Raw genomic sequence first — 25880 nt, 5'->3', positions numbered from 1 at the left:
GTCCCCTCCCAAGCGTTTAGTCCAGTGTTCCATACGAGGAAGCACTCACCACATTTGGTCTCCAAAGCAAAAGGAATAGGAGTTCCCGTCCCAGTGGGTTCTAATCCTGGCTCCGTCACTTGCCCGTTGTGTGACCTCAGCCAAGGCACTGAACTTCTCTGGGCTTCAATTTCCTCATCTCTACAATGGAGGTGAAATACCTGTTCTCCCTCCCGCTTAGCCTGTGAGCTGAGCATGGGGTAAGGAATGTGTCTGGCCTGATCGCAGTATATCTACTTCAGAACTTAGTAGACTGCTTTGCCCATAGTAAGTGCTTAAATGCTATTATTATTATGTTAAAATGCTATTATTAATAATAATAATAATAATAATAATAATAATAATAATAATAATAATGGAAGAAGGACACAGGGCCAGAAAACTAAAGCTTCCCTGCCCAGGTCAGTGATATTCCGGAAAATGTTGGCTCCTCAGCCTGGGAGGTTATTAGTTCTAACCCTCTGCCTCCAGGAAGAGCCACAACGTATCCCCTCAAATGGAGGACATTTTCTCCCGAGTGTAAAACCCCCGGTCTCCCTCTGTTCCTTGGCTCTCCCATCTTGTAAACTTGTCAAAAAAAGTCCTTCTTTCATTCTAACCTAAATCCCACAAGCCGCTGGCCAACCGACCTACTCCTGGATCATTCATCGGGATGACGGTTGGAGCCTCAGTTCCCTCATCTAAAAAAGGGGGATACAATACCTGTTCTTCCTGAATCTTAGACTGTGACCCCACATGTGGGTTCTACCCCAGAGCTTAGCATCAATCAATTGCATTTATTGAGCACTTAACTTGGTGCAGAGCACTGTACTAAGCACTTGGGAGAATACAATATCACAGAGTTAGCATACAGCAAGCACTATCTGATCACCTCTCTGCAAGCAGTCAGGGGAAGTCTGCAGATTCCCTAGGGGAAATGGATTCAGTTCAATTCCTGGAAAAATTCCTGGTGTTTTTCTCCAGGCCCTCAGTGGATTCTAAAAGTATTGAGGAGGCTGGAGGCCTTTAAATTGTTTGTCTTCTTGAAGATAATTCATTTATTCATTCATTCAATCATATTTACTGAATGCTTACTGTGTGCAGAGCACTGGACTAAGCACTTGGGAAAGTACAAAACAGCAATAAAGAGACAATCCCTGCTCACAACGAGCTCACAGTCTAGAGGGGGATTGGTGTGAGTGTGTGAGGACCGGGAGAGGCTGGGGGACCGTGTCAGCCGGAGTAGGGGCTGTGCACCACAGCTGGCTGCAGAGATCCGAAAGCTATCTTCCCTGGGGTCGGGGACTGGACCACATAATCGACCCACGGAGGTCTGGGAGTCGACGGCATCGAGACAAAGCAGCTGCTGGGACATTCCCACATCCAAACCTGGGAGCAGAAAGCAAGTCCTCCCTTGCCCACTGAGGGGTTATTTCCTTTATTGCGGGCTGGGCACAAGACCCATCTGTGGCCACCAGGACCCGGGGCTAATGGATTTGGGGGAGGCTCCCATGTGGTGTGTGACTTCATCCTGTCACATGGTACTTGATGTCATTGTGTAGCAGCAGCACAGAGAGAAAAAAAGAGGAACAGAGGAACAGGGGAAGAGAGTGAGAGGAAAGGAGGAAGTAAGGAATAGGTGGATGGAGAAGAGAGGGGGAGAGAGAGACAGAGAGAGACACAGAGGCAGAGAGAAAGTGTGAAATAGAAGAGAGAGGTGCCATTGGCCAGAAGAGACCCACCGCTGGATGCCCAGGTCCCTCATTTTGGAGAGAAGGAATAATATTAATAATAATAAATAATAATAACAATAATAATAATAATGGTATTTGTTAAGTGCTTACTACATGCCAAGCACTGTTCTAAGCACTGGGAGAGATAGGTTATCAGGTTGTCCCAGGTGGAGCTCACAGTCTTAATCCCCATTTTACAGATGAGGTAAGTGAGGCACAGAGAAGTTAAGTGACATGCCCAAAGTCACACAGCTGCCAAGCGGCAGAGCGGGGATTAGAACCCACGACCTCTGACTCCCAAGCCCGTGCTCTTTCCACTAAGCCACGCTGTGCTCTTTTTAATAATAATAATAATAATAACAGTATTTATTAAGCCCTTACTGTGCTTACTTATTACTGTGTGCCAGGCACTGTACTAAGTGCCGGGATGGATACAATCTAATGGGGTTGGACAAAGTCCCTGTCCCACATGGGGCTCACAGTCTCGATTCCCATTTTACAGATGAGGTAACTGAGGCACAGAGAAGTTAAGTGACTTACCCAGGGTCACACAGGAGACAAGTGGCAGAGATGGGGTTAGAAACCATGATCTCTGGCTCCCAGGTCATCCTCTATCCACTACACCATGCTGCTTTCCTATTTATTGTCTCCTTCCCCAAAGATACCACCCCGTCTTCTCACTCCCTTAATTTGTCCACTGTCCATGTCCTCACCTGCTCGCCACCCCCACACCCCCACACCCCCCGCACCTCAACACCCTCTGCCCGAGAGCAGATGGCTCCATTTGCCAATCATAAACTGGGACTGTTCCCGGCCACAGGCCAGAGCGCAGGGAGGGGAGAGTTCGCAGGAGGGAGGGGTAGAGATTGGGGAAATGTGTGCTCAGAGCAGCTTTTAGCAGGGGCAGGGACTGCACTGAGGGCCGTATCAGGAGGGGGGGCCACAAGCCAGAAGCACCAGGAGCTCCTGAGGTAATCCAACCCACCTAGGATGGACAATGTCTTTTCAGCATGGGGGAACAACATAGTAAAATGAAAAATCCAGAATCTGGGGATAAACCTACCTACTTCAGGGAGACTTGGTGAATGCATCCTTTGCAGCAACCCATAGGCTTTCAGGGCAGGACTCCTGCCCAGAGACAAGGGTAGGTAGGCCTGACTTCTTCTTCCGTTCCTCTTCCCTCCAGCTCCCATCATCTCCACGCCCAGGGTCAAAGTGTCTCACAGATGGACGGTTCTTCCTTAGGTCTGACCCGAAGCCTTCCTGCTGCAGTTTAGCCTCTGACCTTCAGGGAGTTGAAGAGCCAGCCCCTCTCCATATCCAAACTTGATGAACATTTTAAGAACTGCCTTCAGCCTTCTCGTCTCTTTGCTGAGCGATGCCCGACACCCGGAAAAAGTCAATGAACATGGCATCTGAAATGCCACCTGAGTGCCCCATGGGGATTTGAGCTCTGAGGGGAGGAGGAGCCCAATTTTCCACACTTCTGATGCAGGTGGCCTCACACACCGATTCTTTCCCAGCAAAGCAGCCGGTGGATTAGAGACCCAACAGGGAGGTGAGTATCAGTTGTTGACCCGGGATTGAGGAAATTTTCTTCCCAAGTCTGCCTTAATTCTACCGCACTATAACTATTCCTCTGGTCTGGCGAACCGTAATCACCATCGCAGTGTTCACTCACCCATGTGCTTGGCGTGTGGAGGGGGTTCTTTATTAAATCATAATAATAACTGTGAGTGCTTACACTGTACTAAATGCTGGGGTCGATATGTCCCACAGGGGTGCTCACAGTCTAAGGGGGAGGCAGAACAGATGAGGAGACTGAGGCACAGAGAAGTTATGTGACTTGCCCAAGGTCACCCAGCGGACAAGTGGAGGAGCCCACTAGCCTCTGACTTCTAGGCCTGGGCTCTTTCCACGAGACGACACCGTTTCCTGAGATTGTCCATCTTTGCCAGACGGCCTGGTTTGGGGAGAAAGGAGTCAGGGGTTCCTGGCTCTGGCCTTGGCTGTGCTGCGAGCTCGCCGTGCAGCCTAAGGGAACTCAACCTCTCTAAGCCTCAGTTCCCTCATCTGTAAAATGGGGATAACGACACCTGCCTCTCCCTGCCTCCCAGGGATGTTCAGACAACAAAATGAGATCACTGATGGGAAAATACAAGTGCTTGACAAATCCAAGGTCTCCCCTGAGGCCCTTCCTCTCCGGCTCTTCCTCTTGGCCCATCACGAGGAAACTTTCAAGAAAGAGATGGTCTGAATGGCAATGCTCAAATCCATTTTTATTCCAATGGTTTAGTATTGAAGGCACTTACTATACAGGAAAAACGACATTCAGACAGAACCGGGAAGCGCTCAACCCTTGGAACAAAATGCCACCCAGAAGAGATCAAACAAGTGAGAGAGACAGCAAGAGACAGAAAAAGACAGTCATCGAGAGAGAGAGAGAGAGAGCACTCCCTTCCTCAGAACAATACAGTACGTGAGAAATAAGCTACAGTTGCTGACTTGTTTGGTTAGGATCAATATAAAAAAGATAAAAATCACCCTACTAAGGACCCCCGCGAGTGAAAAATCGACGAGAGCCCCCGGCGCTCAGCGGGATCGAGTCGGCGGGTGTTCCCCGGCTGGGGGCAGTCAGTTTTCATCTCGCCAAAGGTCTTGGTACATGTCAATGAGGCGGGCCGCCTCGCGCTGGCCGGACAGCAGAGCCCCATGGGTGGTGGAGTAATATTTCCGGTCCGTCGCCTCCCCGGAGAACAGCACCTGCATTGGCTGAGGGGGCAGGTAGGTCGTTGGCCAAAGAGGCCGCCCTCTGGGGCTTGGCTTCCCAGTCTCTTGCCCGCTCACCTGGCCGGACATGCATATGGAGCCAGCCAGAGACCTGCCGGGTGGTCCACGCTATTGGGGATCGGGGGGACTGGGGAGCTGCAGGCCTGGAGGAGGGGGAGGGCAGTCCTGGCTGGTTCTGGGTTGGGCCTTGTGAGAGTGAACACTGGACACTCCCTCAGAGGGTCCCTGGTGGGGGATAGAGAGGGAGGGGAACACTGGCACAGAGAGTAGCCTGACCTGTGAAGGTCAACATGGGGCACTGGTGAAACGGGTCCCTGGGGGAGGCTGGGAAGTAGCGAGGAGGGGAAGCATGGGCACGGAGAGCGGCCAGACCTGCGAGGGTCAGTAAGGGGCGCTCCCACAGAGGGTCCCTGGGGGCAGTTGGCGAGGCTTGGGGGACAGAGAGAGGCAGACCCCCCACCCCCCGGGGTCCGGCGATACCCACCACCGTCTTGGAGCTCTCCGGGTACGGCAGGGGCTTGGCCAGCCGCTCCACGTCAGCCCCGCTCGACCCCACCTGGGTGTAGGAGTAGGACCCCCGGAAGTGGGGGTTGCTGCCCCAGGAGGAGCGGAGGATCCGGCGGGGCTTCGGGATATTGGGGTTCCCTGCGGAAAGGCAAGCGGGAGAGCTCAGAGGAGGAAGGCCGAAGTCACCGCAGCCTGGGACTGATGCCCCCTCACCCCCCTGCCCTGCCACTCCGTGCTCGGATCCTAAAAGAAGGGCCTCGAGGACCAACCGGTCCAGCCCCCTAAGACAGAGGTGAAAAGGCCATCCGGTCCAACCCCCTGCCTCTGGGGCCTAAGCCCTCCAGGAAAACACCCTGGACTCCAGGATAAAGTACAGGACTGGGAGTTGGAAGACTTCAGTTTTCATCCCAGCTCCACCACTTTTTCTTTTCTTTAATGATATCTGTTAAGTGCTCACTATGTACCGGGCACTGTAGCACGTGCTGGGGGAGACACAACTTAATCAGGCTGGATACAGTCCGTGTTCCACATGGGGCTCACAATCTTCATCCCCATTTTACAGATGAGATACCTGAGACACAGAGGAGTTAAGTGACTTGCCTAAGGTCACCCAGCAGACAAGTGGTGCATCCAGGATTCGAACCCAGGTCCTCTGACTCTTAGGCCTGTGATCTCTCCACTAGGCCATGCTACCCCTTGCCTGCTGTGTGGCCCCCTGCAAGTCATTTCACTTTCTCAGGTCCTCAGTTTCTTAATCTGTAAAATGGGTATTTAACATGTGTTCTGACTTCCCCCTTAGGCTGTGAGCCCTGTGTGGGAGAGAGGAATCTTCAGGTCCACAATGGTTATTAACAGAAAGGTGGAGCCCTGAAGTTCCTCAACACAGAGGACTTTAAGGCACTCAATCACCTTGCCCCCTTTTACTTTACCTCACTCTCCTACTACAACCCAGCCCAAACACTAGGTTGGGCTCCTCTAATGCCAACCTACTCACTGTACCTCAATCTTGTCTAGCTTGCCACTGAGTCCTCGCCTAAGTCCTGCCTCTGGCCTGGAATGCCCTCCCTCTTTATAACTGACAGACAGTCACTCTCCCCACCTTCAAAGCCTTACTGAAGGCCCATCTCCTCCAAGAGGCCTTCCCTGACTAAGCCCTCATTTCCACTTCCCCCACTCCCTTCTGCGTTGCCCTTGTACTTGGATTTGCACTCTTTATTCACCGCTTCTTCAGTCCCGCAGGATTTAGGTACATATCCGTAATTTAATTATATTAATTTTTTAGTGGCATTTGTTAAATGTTTTCTGTGTGCCGGGCACTGAACTAAGTGCTGGGGTGGATACAATCAAATCAGGGTAGACAGTCCCTGTCCCACATGAGGCTCTCAGTTCCAATCCTCATTTTACAGATGAAGTCATCGCTGAGGCACAGAGCAGTCAAGTGACTTGCTCAAAGTCACACAGCAGACAAGTGGCAGAGGAATTAGAACCCAGGTCCTTCTGACTCCCAAGCCTGTGCTCTATACATTAGGCCATGTTGCTTCTCGTGTCTGGAATGTCTATCTGTCTCCCGCTCGAGATGGCAAGCTCACTGTGAGCAGGGAACATGCCTGCCAACCCTTTATATTATACTCTCCCAAGTGCTTAGTATAGTGCTCTGCACGTAGTAAGTGCTCAATAAATACCACTGATTGATTGACAAAATATATCCATAATTACATACATTAAAAAAGATATAAAAATTTCTAAGCGATGATTTGGGATATTGAACAGCTGTTCTAAGAAAGAAGTAGGCTATTTTGAATTAAAACTACACTATAAGCACATTAACACCGAAATGCAGATGGCTTTAAGCTTAGTACAAGAGTAACAACATAGTAGAATTTCAATTTATGGGATTAAAAATCAGAAGAAACACTTATCTCCAGAGGTCTCAGGAAATCTCACTGTGAGCAGGAAATGTGTCTCCCAACTCTGTTATACTGTGCTCTCCTAAGTGCTTAGTACAGGGCTCTGCACACAATAAGCGCTCAATAAATACGATTGACTGAAATCAAATAGCCCTGAGTCTGGTGTACAGCTAATCCGGCTCTGGTTGAAGGTGTTCCCCGGGGAAGCCTGATGCAGAGATGATTCCTTTCCCAGATCGCTTGCTGAGCCCGAGGTCAGTCATGCAATCAATCAATCAATCAGTCGATCGATTGATCAATCACTAATATTTATTGAATGCCTCCTATGGGCAAAGCACTGTATTAAGTACTAGGAACAGTACAGTAGAGATGGTAGACATGATTCAGACCCTCAGAGATCATACAATTTTTTCTTTATTTATGGTATTTGTGAAGCGCTTACTATGTGCCGGGCACTGTACTAAGCCCTGGGGTAGCTACCTCCACTTTGCTGTGTGACCCTGGGCAAGGGACTTCACTTCTCTGTGCCTCGGTTACCTTATCTGTAAAACAGGGATGAAGACTGTTAGCCCCACATGGGACAACTTGACTACACTGTATTTACCCCAGCGCTTGGCACATAGTAAGCGCTTAACAAATACCATCATTATTATTATTATTGTTAATCAGGTTGGACAAAATCCATGTCCCACATAGGGCTCACAGTATTAACCCCCATTTTACAGATGAGGTAACCGAGGCCCAGAGAAGTGAGGTGACCTGAGGCCCAAGGTCACACAGCAAATGAGTGGCAGAGCCGGGACTCCCAGGACCATGCTCTAACCACTAGGCCATGCTGCTCCTCAACTGTTGCAGTGCTCCACCGCTCACTGCCAGGATTTCATCACTGCCGTCTGCTGCTTCTGGGACAAGATCACTGGGGCGGGGTAGAAGGGGCGGCCTAGTGGGACAAGCGCAGTACTGGAAACCTGGAGACCTGGGAAAGTCACTTCACTTCTCTGTGCCTCAGTTTTCCTCATCTGTAAAAGGGGGATGTAATATCTTTTCTCCCTCCCCATTTGACTGTGAGCCCCTTGTGGGTCAGAGACTGTGTCCAACATGATTATCTTGTCTCTACCGCAGAGCTTAGTACAGTGCTGGGCACTGAACCAAAACCACAATTACTAATCTTATACCCATTTTAGGGGAGAAACTGAGGCCCACAGGCTCAATATCCATGGGGCAACAAGGGTCGATGCCCTCGACCAGGCTCCCACTGGTGCCTTCCCTCCCTCCCCACCAGCAGATGGGATCGCCCCCCCCTCCCCCCCCCCGTTCTTAGGTCAAACTCCGACCCTGGAGGGGCCCCATGTCCCACCACAAAGCCTCCCGATCCTCTTTCCCCACATGAAAGGCCTGGTCCCTGCAGCTTTGTCCTTTACAGGATAAACTTGCTGCTTCCTGGGCCCAGTGAAGATTCGCCTATCCGGGCTCAGTGACAGGAGTCACTCATTCCTTCAGTCAATTGAATTTATTGAGTGCCTACTGTGTGCAAAGCACTATACTGAGCACTTGGGAGAGTGTACAACAACAAAGGGGATGCATCCCCTGCCCACAACGAGCTCATAGTCTAGAGGGGAATACAGAGTCTAGAGGGGGAGTCCTGAACGGCCTCTGGAGAATGGCCCGCCCCCCGTGGGGGGCAACCCCCGCTTCCCCCGAGGGATCCCGCTGCCTCCCCCAGCCCCTCCCACCTGTAAATCTGCGCAGCATCTCGGTGCAGGTCTCGGCCACGGTCTCGTCGTCGCAGCGCTCCATGACGAGGGCCTCCTCGCCGCAGATCCAGCCACTCAGCACGTGGCCGTAGCGTTCGGGCGGGTAGAGCACGTCGAAGCTGCAGATCTTCTTGTACCAGAGCCCCTCGGGGTAGGTGAGGGTCTCGCTCTCCGCCTCGTCCTCCCACACGAACTGGATACTGTTGCATTCGGGGCTCCAGAAGGGCTCCTCGAACTCCAGGAAGATCTTGTCGGTGGTGCTGATGCCCAGCTTCTGGATGGCCGCCACCTTCTCCTCGGGCAGCCCCGGCCGGAACAGGGTCTCGTGGTATTTCTTCAGGACCCCCAGGGACACGGTGACGATGACGTGGTCGGCGGGGATCACCTCGCAGTCCTCGCATTCCACGAAGACCCGCCCCCGCCGCCCCTCCCCGTCCTCCCGGTCCTCCTCCTGGTGGCCCTCTCGGTGCCCGCCCCGGTCGCGGTTGTGGTCGCCGGCCGGCTCGATCTCGGGGCTCCCGGGGACGGCCTGGTCCCAGTGCACACAGCGGACCGGCTTGCACAGCTGGATGACGGAGTGCGGGATGGGCTGGGCCAGCAGCTCCACGATCCGGACGAAGCCGCAGGGTATGACGTGGTGGGCCCCCGGGATCTCCGTCCACTCTCCAAAGGCGCTAAGGGACACCTCGTCCATGCTGTGGGAGCTGCTCTCGCAGCTCTCCACCTGTGGTAGGGGGGAGCGGGAGGAGGCGGAGACAGGAAAAAGTTCAGGAGGCATTGGTGCGGCCTAGCGGGAGGAGCCCGGGCCAGGAGACGGAGGATCTGGGCCCGACTCTGGCTCTGCCACCAACCTCCTGGGTGACCGTGGCCAAGCCACTTTGCTCCATTTCCTCTTCTATAAAATGGAGATAAGATTCCCACTCACCCTCCCCCTTAGACTAAGACCCTCAAGTGGGACTTGGACTGTGTCCAACCTGATTATCTTGTATCTACCCCAGTGCTTAGTCCAGTGCTTGGCACATAGGAATCACCTAATACCACAATTATTATTACTATTATTGGCTCGGGTCAATGTGGCCTTCCCCTAAATTGGGGAGGACTCCCCCGACCCATTTTGTGTGGATTATCCATGGCAGTTGGTTTCAACTCGCCCAACCTGCCGTCTTTGCCCTCTCCTACCCTCCCGCCCCCCAGCCCACCCTGGTCACCTCTCTCCCAGGTCCACTGATACGAGGCTGTGTCCCCTCAAGGCCTAAGTGGTGTCCAGTGCCACCCTCCCCCTCTTCCCAACAGGGTTGTAGCCTCCACTGTTGCTCTGTATCACCTGCATTCTGCATTATCCACACCACTTGCCCCTCTACTAGCCCAGATAATGGAACAGAAGCTGTGTTCTTGGACTTGGGCTCTCGTTGGCCAGGGGATCCATGGCCTCTAAAAAGCAGTGGGTGACCCTCCCTCTCACTCCCAGAATTCTAAAATGTCAAGGTTTCCCAGAAGTCCAAACTGGGCAAAGTCAGAACCCCAGGGCTCAGGTAGCAATTTTTGTGGTGTTTGTTAAGTGTTTAATAATAATATAATTATAATAATAATAATATTTGTCAAGCACTTAATCTATGCCAAGCACTATAATAAGTGCTGGGGTGGACACAAACAAATCAGGATGGGCACAATCCATGTCTCACATGGGGCTCAGTGCCTTAATCCCCATTTTACAGATGAGGTAACTGAGGTATGGAGAAGTTAAGTGACTTGCAGGAGGCCACACGGCAGAGAAGTGGCAGAGCCGGGATTAGAACCCATGACCTCCTGATAGGCCCGTGCTCTATCCACTACGTCATGCACCCCCTTTGCTATGCATCAAGCACTGTTCTAAGCATTGGAGTCCCTGGCCCACATGGGCCTCAGAGACTAAGTAGGAGAGAGAACAGATATTGAATCCCCATTTGACAGTTGAGGTAAATGAGGCTCAGAGAAATTAAACAAGTTGCCCAAGGTCACACCGCAGGCAAGTGGTGGAGCCAAGGAAGAAACCCAGGTCCTCTGACTCTCAGGCCTGTGTTCAGTCTGGGACCACCCAGGAAATTCTTAAACGACTTCCTGGTGGTGGGAAGATGGTTGGGGAAGGAGACACAAAACTCTCCCAAACTTCCCAAGCTTTTGGAGGCCAGAGGGGATCCAGACTAAGTCTGGAGCACCACAGGCTTCTGCAGTGGGGCCGAACAGATGGGTCTCCTCCAGATGGATCTGTCCATCGCTGAGAAAGGTGATTATAAACCGTACAGATATAAAATGACTGGCTTTCAAATTGATTTTCTTCACAGATCAAAAGCGGAGGAGAGAGAGCATCTCAGGGAGAGGGGAGGGCCGCCAGAAGCTGTTTATCTGGGGGCACCCGGCCAGACTCTTGGATGATTCTGTTTGTAAAAATCACTCCCAGCTAACCTGGGAATTCCCTTGAGGTGGCTCGGAGAATGAGGGAGGGGTGGAATGCAGGGTGGCTTAGCTCCTCAGCATTTGACGAGTCCCAGCATGCTCTGGGACCTCAGGTCAGTATGCACCAGTCTGGGTGGGGTGTCCATATAGAGATGGCGAGCAAGGCAGCGGGGTGGGCAGGGGTTACAGGGCGAACCTTCAGGTACTGCTGGATCATGGCCAGCTTCAGGCGCTTGGTGGTCTCCGAGTCGTCCGGGTCGGCTTTGATGCGTTTCCGCACCACATCGCGTGTGAAGACGCCCACGCTATTCTGGCTCTCGGCGTTGACTGGTTTGCCTCGCTGGAAGAACTCCTGAGTCAGGTTATAGACCTGCCGGGGAGAGCCTCGGTGAGTACCGGCCGCTGGGCTCACCGCCCCGAAGTGGGGGGGGGAGCTGGGGTCACTGCCCAGGGGTGAGAGGCTGGCAGGTCACCCCCTGGGGGGCATAGGGGCCAGTGGGGTCACCACTTGAGGGTGAAGAAGCCAGAGGGGTCACTGCGCAGGGATGAAGGGGTCTGGGATGGGAGGTCACTGCCTGGAGATGAAGGGGCCTGGGGAGGGGGTCACTGCCCAGGGGTGAGAGGCCAGCGGGTCATCATCTGGGGGTGAGGAGCCGGCGAGTTCACCACCTGGGGGATCTGGTGGGATCACTGCCCAGGGGCAAAGAGGCTGGAGGCATCACTGCCCCGAGTGAAGGGGCTGGAGGGGTCCCTGCCAGGGGTGAGGGGGCTGGAGGAGTCACCGCCCGGGGCCGAGGGGGTCGGCGGGACCCACCTCACTGACTGAACGGAAGCACGCTGTCGGCCCTCGAGTTTGGCGAAAGCCACGACAGGCAGAAGTGATGGGCTAACGACTAGGGCGGGAGAGGATGGATTTTTCTTCTGCAGGAATGTTCTGTCCTCCTCGCCCACCAAGGATACAGATGGACAACGCAGCCTTTACACTGATGCCGGTGCCGAACGAACTCGATTCTAGCCCTCCAAATGCCTCTTCGAGCCCTCTGCTGGGGCACACACCCTCCCCGCTCTTCTTTCTTAGACACGATCCCTCCCTGCCTCAGAATTCCTTAAAACCCACCTCCTCTGGGAAGCATTTCCAAGTTCACCGAGCCCAACTTCAGACCCTTCAAGCACTCCAGAAGCCCCTCATTGCCTGTGGATGCCTTTAAATCATAGCTCTGCCACTTCTTTTTCTAGGTGGCTTTTATGTGTTTCTATGCTTCTGCTGCTTGTGGTTTATGTTTAGCTGGCCGTTGATGTATCTGTATTTATCCCGTCTCCCCATCAGACTGGCAGGGGTCTTGTCTTCTCCTCCTCCCTCTGCCCCTTCCACAAAACCCAGTACCACGTGTGTGTTTGCGTTTGTATGTATGTGTATGTCGGGGGGAGGGGGATGAGAAAGGGGGCATGTCTTGACAACTGTCCACGTGTTTTGTTTTGTTGTCTGTCTTCCCCTTCTAGACTGTGAGCCCGTTGTTGGCTAGGGACTGTCTCTATATGTTGCCAACTTGTACTTCCCAAGCGCTTAGTACAGTGCTCTGCACACAGTAAGCGCTCAATAAATACGATTGAATGAATGAATGAATGTGCACTGTATCCCCCATCAGGCTGGAAGCAGTGTGGCCTAGAGGATAGAGCACGGGCTTGGGAGTCAGACAGACCTGGTTTCTAATCCTGGCTCCTCCACTTGTCTGCTGTGTGACCTTGAGCAAGTCACTTCACTTCTCCGTGCCTCTGTTACCTGTAAACCGTGGATGAAGACTGTGAGCCCCATATGGGACAGGGACTTGGTCCAAGTTGATTACCTTGTATTTACTCCAGCATTTACTACAGTGTCTGGCACATAGTAAGCACTTAATACCATAAAAAAAAATGCCCCTTAAGGGCTCCTCTCTCTGTCCCTCCCCTAGACACCCAGTGCTAACCTCCTCACTGTGCCTCGTTCTCACCTGTCCCGCCATAGACCCCTGGCCCACGTTAACACACTTCCCCCCTTCAAAGCCCTACTGAAAGCTCACCTCCTCCAGGAGGCCTTCCCAGACTGAGCCCCTCTTATCCTCTGCTCCTCCTCCCCTCCCCATCACCCCGACTCGCTCACTCTGCTCTACCCCCACTCCCGCCCCACATCACTTGTTTATATGTACATATTCATTATTCTATTTATTTTATTAATGATGTGTATATATCTATAATCCTATTTATTCATATTAATGCTATTGATGCCTGCTTACTTGTTTTGATGTCTGCCTCCCCCTTTTAGACTGTGAGCCCGTTGTTCGGCAGGGATTGTCTCTGTTGCTGACTTCTACTTTCCAAGCGCTTAGTACAGTGCTCTGCACACAGTAAGTGCTCAGTAAATACAATTGAATGAATGAATACCGTGTGTGTGAGTGTGTGTGTGTGTGTGTTCTGTCTTTCCCATCATTCATTCAATCTCATTTATCGAGCGCTTACTGTGCACAAAGCACCGTACTAAGCGCTTATCTGGCTGTAAGCAAGTCCATGGAGGGCAGGGACCACGTCTCTTCCTCCCTCGGGCGTTCCTCGGCGCTCCGCACACCGTCCCCAACCTTCGGCCAGGTTGAATCAAAGTCCTCGCTGGCCGGGTGGGTGGGTGGGTGCAGGCCAGACCCCGGCGCCTCACCTCGTTGTATAAATCACTGAATTCTTCAACCACATCTTTCGGGATCCTCCGGCCGTGGTTGGTGAGGTGGTAAGCCACCCCATTCTTGGAGTAGAGGCTGATCCGGCCCACGCTCCGCTCCCCATCGGTCGTCTCTTCCAGTAAGCCATTGTCTTCTGCTAGATGGTAGACTGGATTTCCATGGGAACCGTGGATCCACGTGGCTCCCAGCTCAAAGGTGGCGTGCTCTGTGGGGAGCACAGAAGTGGGGCGGGGATGGGGGCCGGGTCACAGACCCCGCCAGCCTCCTCGGGGCGGCCCCGGGCCACAACGATTCTTTCAGTTGCGGTAGCAGCAGCGACAGTGCCAGCAGGGAGCTAGAGGACTGCCGGTGGATGGGCAGGAACGCCGTACTGTGCTCTGACCACACTGCCCTGGGGGTAGGGCCCAGGTCATGCCCTCTGCCTCCCCTGGGCTAAGGACGAGGGGAAGACTTCCAGACCAGAAGGGGACATACTCAGGACAGACACACACGAACACATCCTTCCCACCATCTTGTCACACACACAGTCATCCCATCCCACCACCTCATTTGTAAAGATTCACAACAGGCTCTTCTATTCTTCTAGACTCAGGACACGCACACCGCACACACCCTTCCCACCACCTCATGTTGCTCTCTCTTTCTCTCATAGAAACACCCCCATCCACCTAGCCAGCGTTTAACCACCAATTTGTTTGTAGAGCCTCAGACTGGGTTGTTCTGATCTTTAAGACTTAGGACACACACACACACACACACACACACACACACACACACACACACCCTCCCCCCCCATCCCCCCATCATTCAACTCCTTGTTTGTAAAGCTTCAGATGGCAGCCCACTGGGGCCCAGGAACAAGCCCTGCCATTTCCGCGTTACTCCAACAATCCCCGCTTTCCCTGCTCCCTCCCCCAGCCCCAGACACATGGCTCCTGTGAAAAGCCAAACACACAGGGGCCGTCTTCCCCACATCCCACACCCAGGGCAGAAAGTTCTTCCTGGTCTAACCTAAATCCCCCACACTGCAAGCTCAGGTCACCTTATCTGGGCCACCCTCGAGGGAGTGGTGTCAAGGGGCATTGTCCCCACCTAGCATTTTCCCACAGGGGCTCAGGAAAACCCAGGGATGAATGAGTTTTGGGAGCGCTGCATCCAAGCCTGGGAGAGAAGGGAGGCCCAAAGGTCAGAGGTCACACTGCCAGAACCCCAGAGGGCCGGGTGGGAGTTTGGGCAGAGATCTCAGCTTCAGCCGCAGCTGGCTAAGTGGGCTGGTAAAGAGCAGCGGGGGCAGGCAGGAAGCAGGAGTCGGAGAGAGGGGGGCCTCCTTAAATCCCAGGATTCCCACAGGGATCAGTAGCCAGCTGAAGGCTGCCTGTGGCTGGATGGTCAGAAGAGCTTGAGCTGGGCAGACTTGCCTTGGGTGTGGGAGAGAGCACTTGCGGCTGCCTTCCAGAGGATTTGGACAATCCTACGGTCATTCCTGGGTCTGGCTCCAAGCCCGTAAGCCAGGAGCCAGGCCCGGCCCAGACCCAGCTGGCACTAACCAGGCCAGCATCACTCAAGATCCTGAAGGGCAGCAGCACCCCAGAGCCATGGAACCTCTGCGGGAGAGAAAGCAGTGTGGTCTAGTGGATAGAGCATGGGCCTGGGAATCAGAGGACCTAGGGTCTAATCCCAGCTCTGCCACTTGCCTTCTGTGAGTCACTATACTTCTTTGGACCTCAGTCTCCCCATCTATAAAATGGGGAGTCCATACCTGATCTCCCTCCCTTTAAGACTGCGAGCCCCATGTGAGAAGGCAACTGTATCCAACCTGATTGTCATGTAGCTACTCCAGCGCTTAGCATACTGCTTTGCACACAGTAAGCGCCGAACAAAGGCCACATCGGACAACAGAGAGAAGAAGGGTGTGGAGCTACAGCCCCATCGGGCCCTCAGCCCAGACCTTCATCCCCACAGGACCTCCGCCCCCAGAACCCGGCCCGGTCTGGGGTCGCGCCTCCTGAGGCCAGCTGGGTCTGGAAAGGACACCGGCTGCTTCCTTTCCTGAGCCCTCCCTTGCCCCCGACAAGGGACGGAATGTAATTAACTCAGCGGTGGCTAAAAATAGAGGCCTGGACTCCATCAGGCTGCTGGCAGGCCCACTAGGTGGTGGGAGTCGGGCGTTGGAGCGAGCAGGGTTAATAACAGGCGGCACAGACAGGCAGAAAACCAAGCCCGGACGGGCACAGGAAACCGATCCGGCATCGGGCCTGCAGCCACGCCACCTCCGCGGTGCCACGGCCCAGGGAGGTGAAGGGAAGATGTGAAATCAGGGTTGCAGTGACAGTGCTGTGGAAATCTGTTTTCTCAGCACATCATCATCATCATCATCATCAATCATATTTATTGAGCGCTTACTTGTGCAGAGAACTGTAGTAAGCGCTTGGGAAGTACAAGTTGGCAACATATAGAGACGGTCCCTACCCAACAGTGGGCTCGCAGTCTAAAAGGGGGAGACAGAGAACAAAACCAAACATACTAACAAAATAAAATAAATAGAATAGACATGTACAAGTAAAATAAATAAATAAATAGAGTAATAAATATGTACAAACATATATACATATATACAGGTGCTGTGGGGAAGGGAAGGAGGAATGAGCAGTCCCTACCCAATAGTGGGCTCACAGTCTAAAAGGGGGAGACAGAGGACAAAACCAAACATACTAAGAAAATAAAATAAATAGAATAGATATGTACAAGTAAAATAAATAAATCAATAAATAGAGTAATAAATATGTACAAACATATATACATATATACAGGTGCTGTGGGGAAGGGAAGGAGGAATGAGCCAACCTAAATGACCAATTGTCTGGCACGATGCATTCCTCACCCTGGGAGAATCAGCACGACAGGCCTGGGAGTCCGAGGACCTGGGTTCTAAGCCCAGCTCCTTCACTGGCCTGCTGTGGGATCTTAGGCAAGCCGCTTCACTTCTCTGGGCCTCAGTTCTCTCATCTGTAAAATGGAGAGCCAATAATCCTTGTTCTCCCTCCTACTTAGACTGTGTCCATGTTGGACAGAGACTGTGTCTAGCCTGATTGTCTTGTACTACCTCTTAGTGCTTTAGTTCAGTCCTTGGCACATAGTACATGCCGAACAATTACCACAGTGATTAGTGTTTGCATTACTGCGAGAGAGGTAGAGGAGGGCCAGTTATAATAACTGTGGGATTTGTTAAGCTCTTACTATGTCCCAAGCACTGCACTAAAGATTGAGGGAGACAGGAGCAAATCGGTTTGGACACAGTCCCTGTCCCACATTGGGCTCACAGTCTTAATCCCCATTTTACAGATGAGGGAACTGAGGCACAGAGAGGCAAAGAGACTTTCCCAAGGTCACACAGCAGACAAGTGGCCGAGCCAAGATTAGAACCCATGTCCTTCTTACTCCCGGCCTGGCTCTTGCTCCTCATCGAAGCCTCCAGGAGTCTGATTCGGCAGGACTGACCCAGCGGGGAGATCTGGGGAGAGCAGGGCTGGTGTCTTTTGAAGTCTCTGACCAGCTTCCTGAGTCACCAACATACCTGGCCCTGCTGGCTGTACAAGGCCCTGAGATCTTTTCCCCTCGGTGCCACTGCCCCTAAGGCTCTGCCTCCTGGCCTCAGTGACCTCTGCCTCCCCACAATGGGGCCAGTCTCTAGCTGTTGAACAGCTGGGGACCGTGGTGACCGGCGCCTCAGGGGATAATGGGTTCAAGGGCTGGGGAGGACTGAGAAGCAGGCTGTGGGAGATCGGAGGACCAAGGCTCAAGCTCCCATGAGCCTCCTCCCCTCTGTCCCCTAGAGGGTTTCACCCCGGGTTCCAATACTCCAGAAGAGAAACTTGGGACCGGACCCAGTGCCCATTCAAAGGGAAAGAAGAGGTCCCAGGCACGGAGACATTAAGACGCTTTCCTCAGCACACACAGTGCATCATTCAGCCAGCCGAGAAGCTCCTTATCCTGGCCTGTACCAACACTGCTCTCACTGCAGAAGCAACATTCCCCGACTCCCCCCACCCCACTTCCACACACAAACACTCTCTCTCTCTTTCTCTTTCTTTCACACACACACACATACACACACACACACACACACACTTACTGCCCACATACCCATGTGTTCTCAGGGCAATGGGAAGGGGATGGGCAAAGCAGCAGACATATCGGTGACCTCCTCACCCCTGGGTTCTGTCAGAGAGAGGAGGGAGATGCCCTCCATCCATCCCTGTCTGGGCTCTGGGTAGAGACACTAAGTGGTGTCAGGGGAGGGGGCTAGGCACTGTGCCAATTAGCTGGCTTAGCGATCATGTCTGCAAGGGCAAGGGCACAAAAATTGTCGGGCAGAATGTTCCCAGGGCCCGATCAAAGGCCACAGACCCGGCGGGCCAGCCTGGATAGAATAGGGGTGGCTTCCGTCTGCGGGGCCTTGAGTCACCCCGTCCCTGCCTCCCACTCCCACCCCAATCTGGTTCCAAGCTGAAACCGGGAGGCTTCCCCCGGACTGGGGATCAGAGAGACACGGGCTGGGATGGGGTGACGCATTTAAAGGGACAGGCATGAGGTGATGAGCCCACGAGAGCCCTAACCTCACCTTGCCCACAGGAAAGCACCGGTAGACCAGAGGGCGAGGGGCAAAGGGGAAAGGGATGGACCAACCAGACGCTTAGTACAGTGCTCTGCACACAGTAAGCGCTCAATAAATATGATTGAATGAATGAGTGCTCCACCTATCAAACCGACGGCACGGCCAACCTCGCCGGTGGCTCCTGGTCACCTGACACTTAGGAGTGGCAGGACACTGGCCACACACAAGTGGACTGCTGACTGGCCAGAGGGAGAGGGGGACGAGGGGAAATGGCAGAGTGTCTCTGTTTCAAAGATGCTGAATCTCATTCAGGGTGTCCCAAATGGTCTGCCTTTCTCGGGAGATCCCGGACCCCCACTGCCACCCCTCAGAATGAAGGGTGGCCCAAAGCCCCCTGATGTGCCCTTGGGTGAGACTGGTGGAAACCGGCCCTCGTCAGACCGCATCTGGGACAGGTCTGCCGTCTGTGCTTAAGCACTTGGTACAGTGCTCTGCACACAGTAAGCACTCAACAAATACAACTGAATGAATGAACTGGGGCGGAGTGGGTCCGGGCCCCGGGTCAGCCCAAACCAAGCCATCATAGCCTGGTGTCACAGTCCCCAGAACTTCACACAGGTTGGGGAATCCTCCCCACCCGCCCTCCCCATCTGGGGCCTCCAGTCCACCAGCTGCATCCCCGCTCCATAGGCCTGGGCCAGGTGTGGGGCAGGGAGCAGGGCAGAGCCCGGGCCTTCCAGGCCCCCTTACCGAGCTTCACGCTCTGGACTCGGCCTCCGATTCGGTCCGATGCCTCGAGCACTGTGACGTCGGTGAATCCGTGCTCCAGGAGGGTTCTGGCTGCGGACAGGCCGGCGAGCCCAGCGCCAATCACCACGATCCGAGGCTGCCTCGGTCTCCCGCGCAGGCCGCCACCGACAGGCTCCTCAGTACTGTCTCCAGAGCTGTCACAACTTTGCATGCCGTCTGAGCTCTCTTTCTAAGGAGCCTGTGAGGAGAAGGCAGGGACAGGGGAAAGCGGTGAGCAGCTGCCCAGCCAGCTCGCCCCATCCCTTCCCATCCCTTCCCATTCCCACCCCTTTCCCACACGGGTCTGGATGTCCCGAGCCTCCTTACACGGGAAGAGGCAGTGGAGGGGAGCGGTCCGTTGTACAGGGGCGTTTAAGGACACGGCCCTGAGACGCCGACCCGTCTTCAGCTACCAGACCAGACCTGCCCAAGGCTGCTGGGCACTGCAGTAATGCCTCCTAACCTCCCCACCCTCTCTGTCTCTGTCTGACTCTGTGTCCTGTCGCTCTTTCTACAGCTGTCAAAGATGGGGTGGGTCCCATCCCTGGGGTGCTCCCCCATCACCCCTCTCCCACCCCGTCCCCAAGGCCCGCCTTCTGCAGCCACCGCAAAGCCTCCACTGCAACTCGTAAATAGAGGGCTGGGTCAGCGTGTCGCCTCTCCGGCCGCGGGACCAGACGGAAATTGACAGTTTGACTAGATGCCGGTATGGGGAGGAGAAACCAAAAGAATCTGTTTCTCCGGAAAGGAGGGACAGGAGACTGGGATGGGATGGGGCGGCGGCCCTCTGAGGAGTGCGGTTCTCAAGCCCAGGCCTGGGCTGGGTCAGTCTGCCTGGGGCAAGGGATGAGGTGCCCATCGTGGCCTCAGACCTCGACGCAGCAGCCCATCCCTCTCCATCCCCTACCTCCCCGTTCCTAGCGGGTCTTTAGAACTCCTTCTCCACCCAGTCGGAGGCACCTGGGAAAGGCAAGTGGGAGGGGGGAGCGCAGACTACTCCCACGTGGCTCCATCTCTGTCGAGTCACTGCATCTCTGAATCCAGCCCACCTCTACAGGCAGGGACAGCGGTGGGGGTGAGGGCTGACAGAGGGCAGAATGGGCAGAGGCCCCCAGGGACAGGGCCGAGTTGGCTCAGACCACTGCAGGACCTGCAATGTTCCTCCACCCTGAGCCTGGTGGGTGGTCTCCCGGGTTAGCTGCAGTTTGATGGGTTGGGTGGCCTGAGTATCCCATGGACTCGTCTCCCCCCACGGGGCTAGGGGCTCCAAGAGGGCAAGGACCAACTGGACTGGGGGTGAGGGAGGGGGTGGCTCCCTGAAGGCAGGAACTGTATCCGTCCCATCTCCCCTACCAGACCGGGGGTTTCCTGAAGGACTCAGGGAATGTCACTGTTTATTGTCATATTGTAATAACAATAATAATAATGGCATTTGTTAAGCGCTTACCATGTGCAAAGCACTGTTCTAAGCACTGAAGGGGATACAAGGTGATCAGGTTGTCCCACGTGGGGCTCACAGTCTTAATCCCCTTTTTACAGATGAGGTACCTGAGGCACAGAGAAGTGAAGTGACTTGCCCAAAATCACACAGATGACAAGTGGCGGAGCTGGGATTAGAACCCATGACCTCTGACTCCCAAGCCCGTGCTCTTTCAACTGAACCACGCTGCTTCTCTATACTTTCCCAAATATTTTCTCAAGTGCTCAGAACAGTGCTCTGCACACAGTAAGTGCCTAATAAATACGATTGAATGAATAAATGATTTAATGAATGACATTTTCTGGACCACCTCCCCAGGAAAAGGAGGCTCTCTGAGTGTAGGGACTGGATCCATCCCATCTCCGCTACTGGACCAGGGGCTCCTGAGGACCTCATCTCCCCTACCAAACCGGGGGCTTCCTGAGGTCAGTGACTGTGTCCATCCCATCTCCCCCACAAGACTGGAGGCTCCCAGAGGGACCGTTTATCATCAATCGTATTTATTGAGCGCTTACTGTGTGCAGAGCACTGTACTAAGCGCTTGGGAAGTACAAGTTGGCAACATATAGAGACATATAGAGACAGTCCCTACCCAACGGTGGGCTCACAATCAATCAATCAATCGATCAATCGTATTTATTGAGCGCTTACTATGTGCAGAGCACTGTACTAAGCGCTTGGGAAGTACAAATTGGCATCACATAGAGACAGTCCCTACCCAACAGTGGGCTCACAGTCTAAAAGGGGGAGACAGAGAACAGAACCAAACATACCAACAAAATAAAATAAGTAGGATAGAAATGTACAAGTAAAATAAATAAATAAATAAATAAATAAATAGAGTAATAAATATGTACAACCATATATACATATATACAGGTGCTGTGGGGAAGGGAAGGAGGTAAGACGGGGGGATGGAGAGGGGGACGAGGGGGAGAGGAAAGAAGGGGCTCAGTCTGGGAAGGCCTCCTGGAGGAGGTGAGCTCTCAGCAGGGCCTTGAAGGGAGGAAGAGATCTAGCTTGGCGGATGGGCACAGGGAGGGCATTCCAGGCCCGGGGGATGACGTGGGCCGGGGGTCGACGGCGGGAGAGGCAAGAACGAGGTACAGTGAGGAGATTAGCGGTGGAGGAGCGGAGGGTGCGGGCTGGGCAGTAGAAGGAGAGAAGGGAGGTGAGGTAGGAGGGGGCGAGGTGATGGAGAGCCTTGAAGCCCAGGGTGAGGAGTTTCTGTCACAGTCTATGTCCCCACGGGACCAGAGACTCCCTGAGGGCGAGGACTATTTCCGTCCCATCTTCCCACCGGATCCGGGGCTCCTTGTCCACTTCATCTATCCTATGAGATGGGGGAGCTCCCTGGGAGTAGGAACTAAGTCCATCCCATCTCCCCACTGGTCCGGCAGCTCCCTGAGGGCCGGACTGTGTTTGCCCCTTCTTCCCCCCACCCCTATCAGAAGCTCTCTGAGAACACCATGCCTGTTCTCTCCAGGACCCCAGCAGCTGGCATGCAGCTTTGCCTGCCCACTGTGGGGGCTCTGAGGACAGGCAGGTTCTGGGGCTGTTGTGTGTGGTGGTTCCTGCCACGCTCTGTCTGACTTCTGAAGACCGGACAGGCTTTTTCCTTCCCCTCAGCCCAGCCCTCGGGGGCCCCGATCCGGGCGGAAAGGCCGCCCGGACAGGCCGGAGGCAGGTCATGGGCAGGAAGGTGTGACTGCTTGCCATCTGGGAGTGGGGAGACAAACATCCCAAGCTGAGCGGTTCCCTGCAGGCCCAACGGCTCTCAGCCTCTGCCCCGCTGGCTCCCCTCCCTCCGGGTCCGCCGTCCGGTCAGCTGGTCGGCCGGTCAGCTGGCCAACCGGTCGGAAGCTGCTGCGGCTGCTGCCGCAGGAGAGGGTGCCAGGGTCAGGGCTGTAAACACACCCAGCGTGGCCGCCCGGGCCCCACGCCAGCTCTGACTGCCTGCTGACGCAATCGCAGCCGGCGAGGTAGCCGCTCACCGGGCCTCCGGACCCCAGCTGGCTCTCTCTCTGTCTCCCGCTCCCTTCCTCAGTCCCTCTCTCTCTCTATCACACTCCATCATGCACACACAACACAACACATTCAAGTATACGCATACTCAGAAACACGTGCAAACCATTCACACTCATGCACACGCCCCATGATGCGTTCTCCTACGACATATGCAGGCATACATGCCCACTCACAAACACACTGTGTATACAGTCCATAGTTCACATGCACACAGTGGGTGACTGTGGATACATGCACTCACAAACATACACCCAGATGTGCGCATACCACACACACACACTCACTCCATTTTGCGTGGGCATGCAACATGAGCATGCATACACACAATCACTCCATTATGAATGGACGCGCAACATGTGCGTGCATACGCACACACAGAGATGAGCAACATTATATAAACTCCTGCACACTCATCCCATCGTGCATGTGTACACAATGCATGCATACACCCACACTACCAGCGCTTAGAACAGTGTTTTGCACATAGTAAGCGCTTAACAAATACCATCATCATTATTATTATTATACACACTGAGCACACAATATGTGCAAGCACACACATACTCACCAACACACCCAAATGTGCCAAAATGCACATGCATGTATTCCCAACGTGCGCGTGCATACAATACGTGCCTGCATACATATACACTTTAAACCATACACACAGACAAGAATACACAAAGACGCATATACACAGCAGTGGGTTGCCATGGATTCCCTGACCTTGCCCAAGAGGTCACAAGCTGCAGGCTGGGCTACCCACGCTCAGGTCAGCCTTGCCCACTCTGCTTGTAACTGAGTTCATCGCCTGGGCTGACTAGCTTTTTTTTTTTTAAGCGCTTACTATGTGTCAAGCCCTGTTTTAAACGCTGGGTTAGATACAAGTTAATCAGGTCAGATCCTGTCCCACATGGGGCTCACAATCCAAGTAGAAGGGAAAACACTGAGGAAGCTGAGGTACAGAGAAGTGAAGTGACTAGGCTAGGGTCACACTGCAGGCGAGTGGCAGGGCTGGGATTAGAACCCAGGTGCTCTGACTTCCAGGCTTATGCTCTTTCCACTAGGCCGGACTTCTTCCAGCTCCCACACAGGCCCCGCAATAGCCGACGACTCTATAATCTCCACCACAGGGACAGTAAGACCAGGCTGCTGCGTCCACACCTACCTGGGACCACCCGGGCTACCTGTGATCTCCTCTAGTTAGTCAGTCGGTCAATTGTATTTATTGAGCACTTACTCTGTGCAGAGCACTGAACTATGCTCCTGGGAGAGTACAACAGAACAATATGAGACACATTCCCTGTCCCCAGTGAACTTACAGCCCACAACGAGCCAGTGACTTGCCGCTGACGGCCTGGCACCTGCAGACGCAGGGAAGCTGATGCAGTCTGGGCCCGGTGATGTCCTTTGCCCTCCAGTCACAGATGGCCATTCCCACTGGGGCAGGGGCCATGTGGACCGGCCCGGGGTCACCTGTGCCCATGAAGACTGGACCCTGCAGAGCCACGGAGGGGAGCGGCCCTACCCATTCTGCCCAGAATCCAACCTTACCCCCTTACGATGCCCTTGAACAGTGGGGAAGTAGGGGGCAGGACCTGGTGGGGGGGCAGGGCCACAGCGCAGCCCAAGCTTTGTGTGAACACCCCCCGAGCTCACAGGGTCCAGCCCAGGCTCTGTGGGCACCAGAAGGACCCTGCTGGGCAGAAGCAGTGACCAGGGAGCACGCTGACCCCACGGGGGCAGGAGGATGTTGGATGGGGCATGACGGGAGGCAGAGCCTCGCTGTTCCACTTCCCTTCTCTTCCTCTCCTCGGGCTCCACCTGCCCGTCTGCTACCCACCCGCCATCCCCAGGTTATCGCATGGGAGAGTTGGGTGGGTGATCTGTGCCCGGTGGGGCGCCCTGGCCACCCTTGGAGACTAGCCCAGATGGCACCAAATCCTAGTCTTTCCGTTCTTTAGGATGGCTGCAAATGAGGTCTTGGCCGGGGCTGGCATGGAGTCTGAGCTCAATTTGGACTAGACTGAAGGTGGGGAGTGAGGGGGCAGGGGTGGGGACCTGGCCCCATTAGCCCCCCCCGACCCCCAAAATTAAAAAAGCCTCACCCATCTCCCCCTCTCCCAGCTGGAGGACAGAGAAACAGCAGCACATTGGTCCTGGGGCCTCCCAGTTCTTTTCCCAGGGGCTTTCAGGAACAGCAGGAGCAACCAGTTGTGTATGTGTGTGTGTGTGTGTGTGCATGCCTCGTTGGTGCACATATTAGTTTATATAATAATAATAATAATAATAATAATAATAATTGTGGTATTTGTTAAGAACTTACTATGTGCTAGGCCCTGTACTAAGCACTGGGGTGGGTACAAGCAAATTGAGTTGGACACAATCCCTGTCCCCCTTGGGTCTCACAGTCTCAATCCCCAGTTTACAGATGAGGGAACTGAGGCACAGAGAAGTGAAGTGACTTGCTCAGGGTCACACAGCAGACAAGTGGCTGAGCCGGGATTAGAACCCAGAACCTTCTGACTCCCAGGCTCGGGCTCTATCCACTACGGCATGCTGCTTCTCTGTAGGTGGGTATATAGAACTGGAAAATTCTATGTATTTGGGGGCATCTACAAGCATGTATGTGGCATATGTGTGCACCATGTGTATTCCACGTGCCTGCAGGAATGTGAGGGTTTGCCTGTGTGTTTGTGCATTAATGTGTGCATGTGTGTGTGTGTGCGAGCGTGTGGCATTCAGCCTGTTTCCATTCCTCCCTTTAAGATCCCAGCACCCTCAGCTGTGCCCCACTGTTGCATGGAGGGAGGCAAAAGCAGGCTTGCTGGAGCTGAGCTGGGCTGCAGGAACGGTGGGGAGAGAGGGGGTGAGGGCAGGGGCCCAGCCCAGCCCAACCTGTGTGTGACTTCCCAAGCACAGTGGGTCACCTGGTCAGATCCTAGGACCAGCCAAACTGTACCTGCCCTATGCTCGTAACTCCCCAAGTCACCCGGTACTATCACCCACCCTGGGCACCTGCCTCCGGCTCCTCATGCTTGTGGGGTGCCAACTTGCAGTATCGAAGATGGAGAGGACGGGGAGGTGTTCCCAACAAGGGGGGCACAGGGAAAAAGTTATT

General features: G+C 54.1%; 1 protein-coding gene across 1 annotated transcript in view; it reads right to left on the bottom strand.

Moving 5' to 3' along the window:
* Positions 1-4012: 4012 nt before the first annotated feature.
* The window catches only part of SMOX (spermine oxidase), a 53864-nt gene continuing 31996 nt past the window's right edge, over positions 4013-25880 (bottom strand). The window contains exons 2-7 of the mRNA XM_038753078.1: positions 19213-19450; positions 13826-14052; positions 11339-11512; positions 8689-9433; positions 5026-5186; positions 4013-4523 (exon numbers count right to left, since the gene is read on the bottom strand). Of these exons, the coding sequence (XP_038609006.1) occupies positions 4386-4523; positions 5026-5186; positions 8689-9433; positions 11339-11512; positions 13826-14052; positions 19213-19423 (1656 nt within the window). The 5' untranslated portion in view covers positions 19424-19450 and the 3' untranslated portion in view covers positions 4013-4385. The remainder of the gene's footprint in view (positions 4524-5025; positions 5187-8688; positions 9434-11338; positions 11513-13825; positions 14053-19212; positions 19451-25880) is intronic.

The sequence above is a fragment of the Tachyglossus aculeatus genome, chromosome 10 (assembly GCF_015852505.1).
Source record: "Tachyglossus aculeatus isolate mTacAcu1 chromosome 10, mTacAcu1.pri, whole genome shotgun sequence".
In the NCBI taxonomy this organism is placed as follows: Eukaryota; Metazoa; Chordata; class Mammalia; order Monotremata; family Tachyglossidae; genus Tachyglossus; species Tachyglossus aculeatus.
This window is presented reverse-complemented; position numbering and strand designations above follow the sequence as displayed.